General features: G+C 45.0%; 1 protein-coding gene across 1 annotated transcript in view; it reads left to right on the top strand.

Annotated features, from left to right (window-relative positions):
- Positions 1-282: 282 nt before the first annotated feature.
- Positions 283-16,430, top strand: part of LOC8028177 (stomatin) — a 41,736-nt gene continuing 25,588 nt past the window's right edge. The window contains exons 1-2 of the mRNA XM_029986872.4: positions 283-662; positions 16,163-16,269. Coding sequence (XP_029842732.2) covers positions 506-662; positions 16,163-16,269 — 264 coding nt within the window. The 5' untranslated portion in view covers positions 283-505. The remainder of the gene's footprint in view (positions 663-16,162; positions 16,270-16,430) is intronic.

Raw genomic sequence — 16,430 nt, 5'->3', positions numbered from 1 at the left:
GAACGAATAAGCCTATCAGCAGCCAACTGGGAAGATGAGTAGAAAGAAAGAAGTGAGTGAGGAGTCGTGGTAAAGTAGAGAAAAACGTTAGAGAGAAGTACAGACGAAGCAGAAATGACGGGAGAGAGAGAACCTCGCAAATAAGTAGAGGAACAAAACCGCCACGCAGGCATCGTAGCACACGAAGCCAACGAAGCCAGTTGTTGCACGCTCTCCCCTCCCTCCCTCCCTCCTCCCCGCTCTTCTAAAAAGGAAGTGACGTGAGGTTACCGCCGTTGCACGAGGTCTTTCCTCCGCCGCGCGACAACGAATCCCTGCCGCCCTGCCGCGCTGCCTCGCCCCCTTTGCTGCTGTTCCGTCAACTTGGCAGTTGCACAAAACCGCCGCGCCGTTGCACTGGGGGTTCGGCGAGATAGGAAACAAAAGAAAGATCCGCCATTAAGTTGACGCAAGAAAGAAAAAAGAACGGCAAAAGATAGTAAAAAAAAGTAAGGGAACAAGCCTCATGTCACAGGAGGGCGGCAGAAGCAAGCCTGCGGTACGGGCTGGCGGCAGTTCAGGCGAAGGTGCGTCGCATTTGCTCTCGGACTACCGCGCAGGTTCGAGCGAACCCAACTCGGACATCATGGAGAAGGAACAGATGACAGGATACGATACGAACGGTACGTTTGATTTCTCTATGTATTTATTTATTTATTTTGTGTGTGTGCGCGTGGTGTGGATGTCGTGCCGATGCCACCCCTCGGTCTATAAATAGACGGTCCCTGACTCGGTCGCTTGTGTCCGTGCCGTCCACGCTTAGAAGTAAGTGTCGCATGTGCATCGTTCGTCGTCTGCTAGAGCGGAGCGCCGTGCCATGAGTTGGTAGTTTGCGAGCGATCGTCTGCGGAGCTGCCGGTGGGGGCGCACGTAAACAAATCGTCGCCACTGGTGTTTCGCATCAAAATTTCTTCTCCCGCGGGCCTTCGATATCGATATTTTTACGAAATCTCAACAGATTCGAAATTCATACGTGTATCTCCAAAAGCATACCCGGTGAAAACATGCTCAACCGAGCTTACACTTTTTTCTCCGAGCCACTGGAGGTCAGGAATTTAAATGTACGCATGTTTTGTTTTTCGTATATATAAGTTCTCCCTAAAGACGATTTTTTTTTCCAATCGAGCACCGGTGTTATGTTTATTTGATGGCCCACATATCTAGCCGGCGCGGTAGATTAAGGTAGATGAACGAGGCAGGGCCAAACCGGTCCGGCGAGAAGCCATTGCAGGACGCAAAATCCACGAACGTAAGCTATCATTCCATCTGGCGAGAAAAGAAACAAAAACAAACCAAAAAAAAAATGCCGTACCGAACTCGACACTGTTGAGTAGATCGTACGCGGTGCAGGGAAACGAAACGGACCCTGTGAACCGTCCATAGTAATCGCCGTCTGGCTTGTTTACGCCGCGCCACTTATCTCTACGCATGCGCGCTCTGCGTAAAGCTGCGGCGGCTGCGGTTGCTGTGATGTTTTTTTGTTTTTTTTTTGCCGCCTCGTCTCGCTCGTGATCTCGCCGCTGGCTTCACTACAGAGGTAGCTTCACGGCTGAGCTCGGCGATTGGCGCGACATTTGAAGAAATAAAAATGGCGTTGCTACCGAAGTGGTGATCTACTCTGCGCAATATATAGGCCATTCCAGTAATCGTCTTTTCCGCGCTGCCGTCTTTGTCTACTAGGTTGCGGAATGTGTTGTTAGCGTGACAGTTTCTTTTCCTCCGTTAAATATCAGCCGCATCGCATGCTTCCTCGCAGCTCAGTGACGGGACACTTTTTTTTTTCTTTTGCCCGGATAAGCGCTGGAAAGGTGTATAGCTATACTATACACTTTTGTAAGCAACCTTGCATCAAACACTAGTCTGTCCACAGTGTGCGTAATAAGAACGCTTTGTTGGGGCGCCGGTCTGGCGATCGTCGAAACTCTTCCCAAGCCTTTAACAGGCTTGACTATCGGATGATTCAAACACACACCAGCAGCAAGATGACGGCTCCAAGAGATCACTTTTGCATACGTGTACGGTCTGTTGCAACGTTCGCGAGTTCGCGACGCAAGATCTGCAAGAAAAGCCGCTCCTCAAAACTAAAAAAAAAGATAATAATCTGCTAAAAAATAAGAAAGAAGGTATTCTTGGCGTCACAGAATGAGTTTGTTCCCGAAACATGCGCTTCTATAACGTCATACATCTGCTTGGCAAGTGACGTTATATAATCTGGGGATTTGTCAGCTCGATGGTGTTTAGCACCTGTCTGTCTGTCTGGCTGAAAAACTTTATTGAAGGTATATCATGAGGGAGGTAGTTTGAGGTGGCCCGGAGGGGGCCACCTCTCACAAACACTAGTCACTGAACGGCATTTTACCAGAAGAGAACCACTGGCACGGCATCCTTCTTTTGTGTGGGCGGAGTTCTGCCCTTCGGGAGGGGGTGGGGCGGTGGGCGGTGGCGGTTTCTGTAGTAAAACGTGCGCCCTAGGTTGTGGCAGAAGTAACTTGTCGTCTGTCACAAACAACCACTTTGATGGTATGGTATAAACGTCGTGGAGGCTCGCTGTCATCACTTGCAAATCAAACACACAACCATGGCGGCCAGTAAATGCGCCTGAAGCGACTCCAGGGGGGGGGGGGGGGGGGGCTGTGTTCGACAAATGTTTCGTTTCTCCTAAACAGAAACGGAAGTGACAGAAGTGACGATATCGCGTCTGATTGGTAAGAGGCTCAAATGACGAAAGTTTCCTCTTTCGTCGTTTGAGCCTCTAAGCAATCAGACGGGATATCGTCACTTCCGTCACATCCGTTTCTTTTTAGGAGAAACGAAACATTTGACGAACATCGCCCCCCAGGTCCATGTGAGCATATACAGGGTGTCACAAAAGAAAATTTACACGGTCTTTTTTACCGCAAAAATAAACTAGGCATCGCCGAACGCTCATTCTCCGCCCAAAGGTAGCGCTAGAGGTCACAACCAGATGCCAACGTTTCAGCCCGATCCGATAACTTAATCAAAAGTTATAAGTGATTTTCTGAAAACTTCAATGGGAAAATGGCGACCGACGGATTTTTCAAACACATGGGGCTCTATGGCACCAGAAACCAAAAACGGGCAAAAATGGGCTCCATTTTCCCATTGAAATTTTCAGAAAAACACTAATAACTTTTGAATAAGGTATCGGATCGGGCTGAAACTTTGGCATCTGGTTGTGACCTCTAGCGCTACCTTTGGGCGGAGAATGAGCGTTCGGTGATGCCTGGTTTCTTTTTGCGGTAAAAAAGACCGTGTAAATTTTCTTTTGTGACACCCTGTGTTTTCTAAAACCTTAATGTTTTCTAAAACCTTAATGTTTTCTAAAACCCCCCTACAATAATGCCCACAGGGCGATGTAGGTACAATGTAAATAAATAAAATAATAAATATCCTGGATGAAACTGACTCGAAGGTGTACTGACCGTGCCTTCTCCAGAACGCCAATCATTGGTGCTCCTGCAAATGTCCTTCAACGTTGTCAAGCATCAACTAATCCCTGTTCATGGGCGCACCAGTCCATTTGATTACTATTCGTTCGGCTGGAAATCGTTACAATCAAATAGTGCCTATGAATTCCTCGGCGTACACATGAGTCAATGTCTTTGACGGTCGTTCCATATTAATCACATCTCGTTCCCACTGCAAGCAATTCACGGACTGTACGGAACGTACTTCGAACTTCCCTCCCTCACACCTGAAGCTCATACATATACAGCCTACACGACTCTCGTCCGCACGCATTTAGAATACTCCGCAGCGATATGGGACTTTAGAACTGGCACGTAGCCAGGTTTTTGGTTCCGGGGGGGGGGGGGGGGGGGGGGGGGGGAGTTTCGCCTATGACAAATGCTGTATGAGGGGGAGGGGAGATCCCAGCCAAATGGAAGATTTCGGGGAAGGGGGGCCCGGGCCCCATGCCCGCCCCCCCCCCCCCCTCCCCTTCTGGCTACGTGCCTGCTTTAGAATGACGGCATTACTCATCGAAAACTCACAAGTAATCCAAAATTGAGCTGTTAGGTTTGCATACCTTGACTGCTCGTCTTCTACACGTGTCACGCAACTTAGTCTTTGTCAGTAACTTGCCAGACCGGCAGTTTTAAAGATAGGAATGCATTGCAGTGACGTCATTGCTGCGCCATCAGTGCCAAGCCGCGTCAGGATGCTTACCCTGCTATGTTCTGCTACATTTAACCCAGATGTCAGCACTTTCCGTCCACACTGCGCCAAATATTAAGTTTACTTCCTCAACTCGAGCAAATCTGCATAAAATACACGTCTTACAAAAAACAGTTCCCAAGAGTTGTTGAAAATATTCCGTCTTACTTTCACAGACATGAGTTGTTCGTAAAATAAATTATATTACCAATAAAAAAAAAGTACGATTATTGGCTTTCTAAAGCATTTAAACAAGAGGTCAAAACTAAATCATCGTTTTAAAAGGATTAGCTAACTTGCAAAGTTAGCTCATCCTTTTAAAAGCCTACACAACGCCTACACAACCTACAGCCTACACAACGCGACGTAGTGAGCCTTGGAAAGTTAACACTCATAGAACAGTCTACGGGCAAGACACTTTGAAAACCAAACTCCCAAGATTACTTAAGAGATTAGCTGCCGCAAATGTCGGCCTTTTAGATATCACATTGCGTTGTTATTGCAGCCCCCAGTCGACATTTCTTATGGAAAAAATGCTGTGTAATATTATTAAACCTTGCCAATTGTTGTGCATGTGCGCGATCTTGTTTTTTTCTTGTTAATGTATTTCCAGATATTCTTCGTTGCGTGGTTTGACGTAATTTGACGGTATCCGTTGTTGCTTCTCTTTATTCTCTTTATAATTTTTGTTTCTGTTAATGCTCTAAACTGTGTGGTATGTTGATTGTTATTTATTTTTTGTGCTGCATAACTGCCATTGTGGTGGCCTGTGGCTGTGTCAAGCTGGAATTGTGACAGCTCTTTACACAAGCCTCCATTATTCTTTACTTTATACTTGATGCGAATAAAAAAGAAACAACTTATTAATGATGCTGGAACTAATAGCTCGGGCCACATTACCCTGCCGGGTCGGCGTGATAGGCCTGACCAAATTTGGAAAACGTACGAATGTTGCTTCGAAACACGTACTATTTCATTTGAGTTTCATTTCGAACACTGACGGGACCTGAATGTTCCTTGATATCTCTAATAATTCGTAATGAGTTCAAGCGGTCTACTTAAATAAAAATGGCGTCCTCCCACGACATAAGGCTTGTTTCCTTACTTTGTAATGCGAAAGCACAACTGTCCTATAGAGATAACCGGCGTTATCAGCCCTTAAAGCTGCGCCAAATGGAATTTAAATTCCCCTCTCCCATGGAGCGAAGCCTGTAGTACGTAGCAGCGAATTGATGGATAAACTCCCAATAGGCTGGCGCGCGGCATAGTTCCAAGGAACGCCACCCCACAGAAAAGCCCCCTAAATGGCGCAGCGGGCAGGCCGCCGGTAAGAGGGAGAGAGTGGCCGGGCTTTGCACAGCGGCCGAGCGGCCGTGTCGGCCGGCCGCAGATCCCGCCAGGGCAGCCTACGCAGATGACGCTCGGCCGCCCTCAGCGCGGCGCGTAGGAATACGCTACGTATACGAATGCTTTCGCTTTATAACGGGTTAGCAGTCTTCAGTGTCTGTTATTTTTGTCCTATTTTTTGCTGTTTTTGTTTTCTTGTTTTTCGTGTCTTTCCTGCTTCCTATCTCGCCAGGGATGGGCAGTATTTCAGATACAAGTATTTGAAATACGTATTTCAAATACTTTGTGTATTTTGCATTTGTATTTGATTACAAATTGGGTAATGTATTTGACGTGTGTATTTAAATACTAAAGCGTGGGTATTTCAAATACAATTGTAATTAAATACAATTTTGTAGGCGAAAATACATCCGTCAAATTTATTGTCACTGTCCAGAGCAGGAAGAAAACTACGTTCTGCGCCGAATGCAGTGTCTCTCAATCAAACACAAGCGTTTAGTGGCTGTGATTACGGTGCTAGCCCAGGGCAACAATAGTGACGAAATCGACGTTCACAGGCAGACTGGCTAAATAAGTGCCGTGACAACTTGTGATGATTTACAGCCTGATTTCAATCCATATTTTTGCCTGGAACATTCTAAATGCGCGGTTTGTTCAGATTTTTTGTAACTGGTGCGAGTTGCAAGAATGAAACATTCTCTAGCTAGTGCTGCGCGTCTTGGTCGTCTCGGTTCTTTGTTCGTCTATACCAAAATGTAATCGACAAAAAAAGCTGCTTGAAGCTCTGTACTTTTTTCACCTATTACGTCCAAGCTGATTACATTTTTTTAAAATTATATTTCTATTACGTTACTGGAGCCTCGCACACTAACTCTCGAGTGGGCGATGCAAAATTAAAATGAGATACCCAGAAATCCGTTGCAGGGTTTCCTGAAGTCGCTGACGCAAATTTTGAGGAATGTATTTGGAAAAGTATTTGGAGGAGACGAAATACATTTGGTTGTATTTGTATCTTGTACTTAAATGCTTTTTTGGAAATGTAATTAGATTTGTAATTAAATACATTTTTGACGAAGTATTTTGTATATGTATTTCGATACATATTTGCATGTATTTTGCCCATCCCTGTATCTCGCTGAACCTCGCTGAGTGCGCTTCTCACAGTGCGTCCCAGCACTATGAAGAAGCGGCAGTCGGAAGCGCTCTCCCTGAAACTTTTCGCTTTCTTCTTTCTTTTAAGGTGGGGTGGGGGTGAGGTGGAAGCTTGGGGAAAATGCCTATGTGAAAACCTTACCTTGCATTAAAGGTTTCAAAAATAAAACCGCGGCTAGTACATTCTATCATAGATAGCGATATCATTACGAGTTGCGTGCGTTCCTGGTGAGGGCATCTTTTTTAAATCCTAGATTTAGCGAACGGTACTTTGATATGGAGAGGTGACTTCAGACAAGAACTGTAGGCTTAAAAGTCCGTTCACACACTTGCGACCACTTAGAACAGAGTGCCTTGGAACCTTTTAATATCTCTTATGACGAGAGGACACACTGGTGCCATCTATTTTGCAGCAGTATAAACTTGGCAGTCCGGCATATTTTCTATTTCTCTCGCGCATTGTCCTTTCTTTCTTGGCTCGAAAAACTTTTGTCAACGTTATAAATGAGCCATTCTCTCAGGTATTACGCACATTTGACCTTGGAAATCCCGCAAAACCTTCACTCTTCTAAAATGCAGTTCCAGGGTCACCGCATAGATGGCGCCAGAGTGCCAGTGTGTTCTCTCGTCCTAAGAAATTTTAAGAGTTTTCAACAGGTCCCGTCGCTCTCGGCCGTGCTCGGTTGCAAATGTGTGAACAGGCCTTTAAAGCGTACATGTCGAATTTGGTATTTTGTTATTGATATTCACACTGAATAAAGTCGAAGCAAAAACTAAATTACTTTTAGCACTGCTACGAATGAAAGCTTGGGATTAACAGCATGTTCGACTGCCTTTTAAGGACAGCTATCTTCAATGTGCTGCTAATTTTACATCATAATAAAGCTCTGCGCGTAAAAAAAAAGTCCAGTGGTGCGTTTAATAAAATGTTGAACCCATGGTTTTGTGAACTCAGCTAAGGATTGCACAGCTTATTTTTACAACCTTCCGGACACGAACAAAACATCCAGTTTGGCACTCCAAATTCTCTATATGCTAATATTATTTCCAATACTACTGGTGGATATACATTCTATTCCATGCCTAAAATAGTCACTCACAAATGTTCAGCATGCCCCCGCGGACGGAAAAGTCAAACTCACAGCTTTGCGTTTGAGTGGAGTCTGACCGAGTGCCTTGTGTTTCCCCGTATCCGCGTGTTGTGACGAGAGAACACGCTAACACACTGACAAAACTACCAGGCAGTCCTCAAGAGGAGGAGGAGGAGGAGACTTTATTGAAAATAAAAAGGCTCTAAAAAAAAAGGGGGGGGGGGGGGGGCTTAAGCCATGTAAGCCTCCTTCCTGGCTGCGCCACTGGTAGTCTTGGTAACATTTTCGACCTCAGTACAGGTGATCAATATTTTCCTACCGATCATCCTTTCACTGTGGGCTTGGAATGATTCTGTCCATGCTATATAAGCGATAATTTCTCTTGAATAGTGGGTAGATTCGATCTCACAAATACTGAAATATCTTTCAGATCGAGTCATGTACGGAGTTCCAGGTCTACCCGATAGATGGCGCCAGTGTGACCAGTGTGTTTTTCTTTCGAAAGTTTGTTGCGTCGTAAAAGGAACGCAACGAACTCGAGCACGCTGAAATGCAAATGTGTCAATCAGCCTTAAAGGGACCACGAAATAAATTTCGGGCTGGGATACATTGGGATTTTAATATAATCGCGTATCGTTTAGTGCGCCAAGAGAAAACTAGTACACGAGCGTAGAAAGCCAAAAGCCTGCTTTTCGGTACGAAAATTCGAAACTATAGCGGACCTGTTTCGTACCTCCTTTTCTTCGAAAGCTCCTCTTCCCGCCTTTTCATTGTGATTCATCCGCGTCACGTCAGCCAATCCCAGCTTACGCATTGGACACACGAGCACCGCGTCACTCGGACATATGCGCTCGTCACCAATCATTCTGTCGACGAATACTTGAACTCGCGTTCGTGGCCAATGAGTGCCGTGACGGCACTTATCACTTGCGAAGGACATGTTATATATGGCGTGCTTAGAAAGCACGTTTTAAAAGGGCCATGAAACGATAATTTTACTTTCGCTAAATGCTACTCAGAATCACTCCCCAACGATAATAACCGAATAAACTGGCTTTAGTTTTTCTTTCTAACCAATGTTAGTCGCAAAATAAATTCGAGAAATATGAGCATCGTTTATTCCCTCAACTTGGATACAGAACAAGCGGCCACGTGGCCATGGTGCCTATCCTATGCCGCCAACGCTAATCATATATCCACGCGCTGGCGTTGGCAAAGTAGAAAACCCGTGCGGGTTAAGAGTTCGGCTATTCTCATCACAGCAGTGGTTGGACACGAGCCACTACCCGAGTGACCGCCGAAGCACTGATTGTTAAGGGCTGTTTATACTCCGACGTTGAGCGCCGTGAACGCAGCCTAGCGCAAAACGCGCGTCTTTCATTGGCCGGCAACCGGAAACTCGATATCTGCAACCAGTCAGTACTTGTGCGCGCTGCGCTACGCCACGTCCGTCGACGTTACGTTGGAGTATAAACGTACCTTTAAGGTCGGTTCAGACACTTGCGTTTGGGTCCGTTTGACTGCGTTGCGTCGAGAACCGAAAGCGAACCACCGGCACATCTGTGCTTCGTATGAAGCGTGTAATCCAATTCAAGGAATCATCTTGGCACGCGATATAAGCAGCAGGGATGTCCTGGTTTCTCGCTGCCACAACGCAGTCAAACGCAGTCAAACGCAACTGTCTGAACCAGGCTTTACGAGCCGAGTGCTCACACAGTTCTCGTGGCCCATCCGTGAGCCGCGCTCGACTGTCGTCAGGTGGGTGGTTTCAATCCCACAATTACGTCATCAAGCTTTGCGAAGGCAAGACGGAAAGAAATAGTCTCCTTTTTTTCCTCGCAATTTCACCGCGACCAAGAAGCTGCTGAATCAGTGGCGGTCTGGGCGAGTATACTTGGGCCAGACTATATAGGAATAGTACGCCTTTGGAAAGTCGTGAACATTGCAACCCGATACCGTTTCATGTCTCCTTTAAGCTTGGAGTCACCGCATCCGGTTCCAAAGCACTTCGCGACCACGTGATTTCTCATTGCCCTTTTGATTTGAGGATTAAAGCTGAGGAAGAAGTTCAACAATCATATCATGGTTCGTTTAACAAACGGAGAGCGAGCGGGTAAATAATTAAAAACTGAAACGACGCTTTTTTTTTTTTCAGTGTGCGCTCCTTTTTTTTTTTTTTTTTACAGGAAATTACATGGCACGGTTATTATGCGGAGCGGCGTGCCTGGGTTCAATTACAGTCCTCTAAGTAATTTTCCGGGCATTTTACATTGAAATTAATTAAATTTTTTAATGAAGTTACTTGTAATTTTTCTTAAACTAATTTTTGGTGCGATAATTCCAAAAAATGTCATTACAACTACTGCGCGTTTTAATACTTTTGACTCAAATTATTTGTTATATTAATTAGTTTTCATAATGTTATGGTGCGTTAATTGCAAAATAGCATTGTAAGATTCGGCGCGACCGCTTTTCATTTATTTTCGGTCAGAGTTCGAAGGGGGGGCGACTGAAACCCCATGCCCCCCCCCCCCCCTCTTTTCCACTCTTTAGCTACGCCACCGATGCAAAGCATTGCTTTCTAAACGGGAGTAATTCTCATTCTAATCGACTACTTTTTGAGTTAGGTAGCTTCCCCTTACTTAACTTATCTCCCCAAAATACGCGGAGCGCACAAAAACTCGCGTGTTACAGCAGTCCGGCATAAGCACGCGGTTAGTGTACACCCGCCTACTCAGCTGTTGGCAAACAAATCGTCTAACCCCCCCCCCCCCCCCCCCCCCAAAAAAAAAAAGAAAAAGAAGAAAGTTGTCGTTTAAGGTGCACCAAAATAATCGTGGGCTCCTAAATCTTCTGTCTCGCGGGCTCGTTGCAAGCAAAGCGGCTTCTGTCTCTTCCCCATATTTTCGTCAGCCGACGGGACGTTTTGGGGCGGCGTAACTTTCGCAGGCCGGAGGACGGTCGTCGTCGTCGTCTCTCAAAAGGTCTACAACTCTGCGGCTTCTTTTTGTCGTCGGAGCCCCTCGACTTCTTTCTATACATAGACGCCCCCACCCCGGCTCTTCGAGGAAGCATATACATACAACAGAAACGGCGGGACCCTGGATGTATTCTGTAATCGGGGTCCTTCTTCCCCTCGTATGATCAGCTGTTTCAGACACGGAGTTTAAGTTTATTTGCTTTTTCTTATTGCGCTCCCAGCGGCCGACAATGAAGGCTATATTTTGATCCCCGTTAAGTGTTCCGCTCTCGTCTGTTTACACTGCTACTGGAAGCAAGGATGGAAAACTTTGATGGCAAGAAGAGAAACAAAACAAAGTTTTATGTGAACTTGACGAGGTCACGCGGCTTATCGTGCGCGTAAGTCCTCCCCCGTAAATCTTCTGGAGGGCTGTAGTCTGTCACGCATTCGCAGCAGTCTACGTCCTAAAAAGGCCACAAAAATACATTTTAATGTCGTGTTTTTTTTTCTTATCGTGAAAAGTCAATCTACGCGCTTTAGGCATCCCACAAAACCCAAAAAGGATAATCACGCCTAACCTCTTCTTTTTTTAAATATAAACGCTACCAAACATTGTGTTAGCATATACAGGAATGAATGAAACTTTGATTTTTCTGGGGGCTTGCGCCATAAAAAGTACGATCTCAAAATACATTTTAAAACCCCTTCAATATTAGGTTGTATTTTCTGGCTCGTTTGGTATATAGCTACTTTAATTTCTCTATTATATGATGTCTCATGGAGTTGTTGGCACTGATTTCACGGTGCGGTCTTCTCTATGCCAAGGCAGATAGTTTAACCTTATATCATATCATTAGTTGTGGTACCTTTTTTGTTGCTGTTGTTGTTGTTTTTTGTACATATTTGTACATATTGTAGACCATCGTCTCTTCAACCGCGCTAATTCTTTATTAGGACTTCCTTATGCTCGTCGTTGGTTTGACACGTAGACCTCCAAGCGTTTATTCACATCTAGCTTGATATGCTGTATCGACCCCAAAAAAGCTTAACCTCGATAAAAAAAAAAAGAATGAACACGTTTCTCAAAAAAAAAAAAAAAAAAAGGAACGAAATATCGTGCCTCGTTCCTTCTGATTTTTTGAACGCGTTCCCGTTACAAGTTCCATATGTCAAAAAGGAACTTCTTCCCGTTAAAGTAAAAAAATGGAGCGTATCGTTACATATACGTTACATTTGTATTCTCCTGATTACCATATCTAGTTAGATCGAGCAAAGTGTTCCTCTTTTCTTTTTTTTTTTTTTTTATCTGGCCCATTAAATGGCAGCGTACGAATTTGAATGCCGGGATGGAAGGGTACTAGGAGAAGAAAACAAGCTCAAGCAGAGTTTCATTTGTTGATATATTCGCCTTTGAAAATCGCAGCTGTTAACAATGTTCCTGTGTGTGGTGGGCGATTCAGACGAGCCAAATGTACTGTTGAAAGGTCAGTCTTCAAAACTACAAGTCCTTCTTCGTGAAGGTTAGATTCGTTGTTCAGTTTGAAGGTGGGGGACAAGAGGAGAAGGAAGACAGGTTAAAGTTTCTGTATCTTTTAGGTGACCAATGGTAGGGAAAGAAGGGTGTGTGTTATGTCTGGTAACCTGTTCTTTTGTTGTAACTGTAGGTCTTTTTGTTGAAGTTCAGTGATGACTGTAGCTGCAGCCTTAGCTTTCTGGGTGTGTGAGGATTCGTTTAAGCAAATACCAAGTTTGAAACGTCTCTCTTTCTGTGTCTTTTCTTTGGACTAAAGGTTTTCCTAAGATAATTAAGCAAAAAGTAAATGAGATCCTGGTCTTCGTAAAGATACTGTTTTTATACTTTTCGAATTTCCCTCTTAGAAATAAAATAAACATAACCCCACTGCGAAAAAAAAAAAAAAGGAACGCCGTTCTTTTATTTTTTTTTGTAAAAATGTAACGCGCTCCCGTTCCGGATCCACCGATGTAAAATTGAACGGCGACGCTTCGTTTCTCTAAAAGGAACGCGTTCCAGGAACGCCGTACCTTAGAAAGCCCTTCTGTACAACACTGTTACTGGCATAGTAAAAAAAAAAAAAAAAGACGCTAATTGCTGGAAGTTTAGACTCCTCTAGAATATTGAGCAGTGGTTAGAATGGGACGGCAAAGTTTTAGAACTTGCGTGTACAGGAGCAAAATTTTAGAAACGCGGCTGTTTTCCGATGCGTCTATCTGTCATATGAAACAAAGCGAAAAAGTAAATGCTTAGGACAAGGGACGACAACACATGCACTTCTTTCAGCTGCCGAGAAAAATAAAAGAACTACCCCGCAAAAAAAGAAAAAAAGAAAAAAAAAAACCGCTTTGACGAGCCGAGGAGCTCACAACCAACACCCACAACTTAGAAGATGAAGGAGAGAAAGGGATAAAAAGAGGAAGGTGAGAAGAACACGGGGCAATTAATGACTGTGATGAAAGAAAAGTGAAAACAGTAAAGCTGAGTTTTTGGAACGACTCGGTGATCTCCGGCGTCTAGAATCACACTTCTGCTTTCGTTAGAACCAGTGACGAAGCGGACGGTGCCGGTCTCAGTGACAAGCAGATGTCAACGTTGAAGCAGATGACGTCTACACGGGTGTATACTAGATGGGTGAATGGATGAGTGGCGGCTGTTTCCTTTGGGGCAGGCGGTGGCTTGCGCCACCTAGCCGAATAACAGCTTAAATACTATCTCTGTAGTTACGGACACAACGAGAACTGCAGGGCGTTTTTTGGGAACGTTCGACCTCCACTTCACGCCTTCCACCGTGCTTTAGCTGCGCGAGCGCGCTCGATGTGCACGAGACGCCGAAGCATGGTTGAAGGTAGGAAGCTCGCGCTAATGGTGGGACAACTGAAGCTGCCCCCTGCCGTTCCCTCCTCGTTATTGACTTAGTATACTACACGGATTACTGGTTAAGTAAATTACGTCATAGTCTCAGCACGTATCCAGGGGGGGGGGGGGGGGGTGCGTTCCCCCCTTCCAGAAATCGGATCCATTTTGCTGGGGCCTCCTCTCCCCCCTCCCTCTCATACAGCATTTTGTTATGCCCCCCCCCCCCCCCCCCCCCCGTCCCCCGAATCGAAAACCTGGCTACGTACCTGTTTGACACAAAAACAAGCAGCGGTAAAAAAAAAAAAAAAAAAAAAAATAAAAGCTGATATTGTAAAAAGATGTGCACACGGGACGAGCGTTGTTTGCCCTTGTGTCATCCCTGTCTTGTGCGCGCTGTTTTCCCTTGCGCCATCATGAACCAACTAGCACACTTAGCCACTCTAATTCTGCTATATCCTTCCCTTGATTTTAGCCACCATTCTACTCGTTTCTTACTTTGTTCTGTCGTGGAGAAGAGTTTTGTACCGCGTAGTACAATTATCCTCACAGAGTACGAGGGCTTTGAGGAAGCCTGCTTTTTCGTGCGGTGTTATTGGGTTTGGATTTTACTATGCAATGTAGTGACTTCGCTGGTTGCAGCTTTTTGCCTCAACTACCATCTTTCTTGGTGAAAAAAAAATTATTGAACGAAAGTCTTACGTACTGGTGCTTTTTTTCCCATTCGGGCGTATGGTGCGTGTTGTGTTAATCTTGTGGAGTTTTTTTTTTTTTTGTTTTTTTTTTGTTTTTTTTCGTGTACGGCGCGACACAGTTTGCGCTTACACGCTGTCTACGATTTTTCGTATCTTGTTAAGAAAAGGTATTGACGAGCACAGAAGCATACCGCTCGAGGGAGCAGAATAATGACTTTCCACTGTACTTGAAGCAAAATTCTGCTGTACTTCGTTTGACCTTAAAGGGGTCATGAAATGATTTTCATAATTGTTCCTCGTCAGCTTTCCTTCTCAAATCAAAGGCAAAATGAGAAATCACGTGGTTGTGACATAGCGTTGCACAGTAGCCGGAAGTTCTCCCAGCCTTCTGGAGTCAGCAGGATTATCCGTCAGTGTTCCCCGCGTCTGGTGCAATCGTCAATGATTTGAGTTACAGCGACAGCCCTCCCAGTCTTCTTGCTGATTTGATCGGCATTCCTGAACTGGGCAACATGGGTAATTTTGATTTCATTGGCCGAATTAAGAGTAGTGTCAGATTGTCGACTTTCACAGTGTTGATTTCGGAATGCGAGAACTCCAAGCTTCCACCGTGCTGTTTATACTTTGCAAGGGATAATAGTGCCGTCACGGCAGTCATTGGCCACGAACCCGAATTTAAATAATCGTTGACGAGCGCATCCGTCCGAGTGACGCAGTGTTCGTGTCCAATGCGTGAGCTGTGGCCGGCTGATGACGTACTTAGGCACCGCGGATGTATCACAATGAAAAAACGAAGAGCTTTCGATGGAAAGGACGTACGAAAGAGTCCGCTATATTTTCAGAATTTCGTACTGAAAAGGAGGCTTTTGACTTGCTACCTTTTTTCTCCTGGCCCATTATACTATATGCGATTAGTATAATCCGAATCTCGAATAATTTACCCCAACATAAATCTTAATTTCATGGCCCCTTAAAGTCCAGACGCAGCTTCTCCTACGAGCTCGTGGGGCCAATCGGACAGCGCCAAAAGGGCACCATCATGGTGTTCGTCGTGTTCCTGCACGTGTTCTATCATCGCTGAACCAATCGTAAAAAAAAAGGCCAAGTGACTTGCGCTTTTGACGCTACATTATTGGTCCCAACAGCTGGTAGCGTCGGCTGCGTATGAAATGTAAGATGAAACGAGGGATAGTTGACGTTGAAAGTATAGCGCTATGTGCGTTATTGTTTTCAGCGTCAAATAGTAACGCACTTTCCCTAAAATTGTGAACTTTCCTTTTTTATACAGTTTTTTCTTTTATCACCCTGTATATTTATAAATCTGGATTCTTCCCTTGCCTCCTACATCTCTCCTTCTATTTCGTTTTCAGCATTTAGAGCATTCTTCGCCAATCTTAATTGTACGTCTTTTTGTGTGTTTTGTTTTTTCTGATCTACAGGTTTCCATTTTCAAGTCGTGTGTCCACGTTACTCGTACATGAGAAAAAGAAAGAACGATATTCTGCATACCTCATATTTTTTCGTCCCTTTCCCTAAACTTTTTTTTTTTTTTTAATTTTATCATCCATTCATCTTGCTACTAGCCTCCCTCATTTCGAATAAGGTCCAGCCAACGCCTTCTTGTGCATCTTCATAAGAGTCGTCCTATGGGCCTAACCTACCTCCATACAAGGGGGATCGGTGGTTAAGTGTGTACGCACTGCTTTAGCCCGGAGCACGGGGAGCAAAAACTCGCGCGGCCTTTGGTAAATCCAAACCCCTGCCCGTTTCGATGTGGACCTGCTCGTGTGGCCTTTGGGATTCTTAGTGCTTTGATTTGGTCTCCCAACAGCGTACGTGGAGAAGAACACCAGCGGCGTCTGCACATTCCTGTTGACGGCCATCTCCATCGTCTTCATCATCATCACCTTTCCGGTATCACTGTTTATGTGCGTCAAGGTGGGTGCTTTGCTTTTCCACCCCGCCTTTCGGACGTCACGCTTTTGTCGGGTACTCCCAGAGCGTTCCGCAGTATATAGCTGACTATTTGTGACGTCATGCCAAAGTGGCGGCGTCAACCTTAACTCAGTTTTATTGACGTCACGCCATGCAAGGCCGTA

The sequence above is a fragment of the Ixodes scapularis genome, unplaced genomic scaffold (genome assembly GCF_016920785.2).
Source record: "Ixodes scapularis isolate PalLabHiFi unplaced genomic scaffold, ASM1692078v2 PGA_scaffold3__209_contigs__length_174095766, whole genome shotgun sequence".
Classification (NCBI taxonomy): Eukaryota; Metazoa; Arthropoda; class Arachnida; order Ixodida; family Ixodidae; genus Ixodes; species Ixodes scapularis.
The sequence above is the reverse complement of the archived record's forward strand: the minus strand, read 5'-3'. Positions and strand labels throughout refer to the sequence as shown.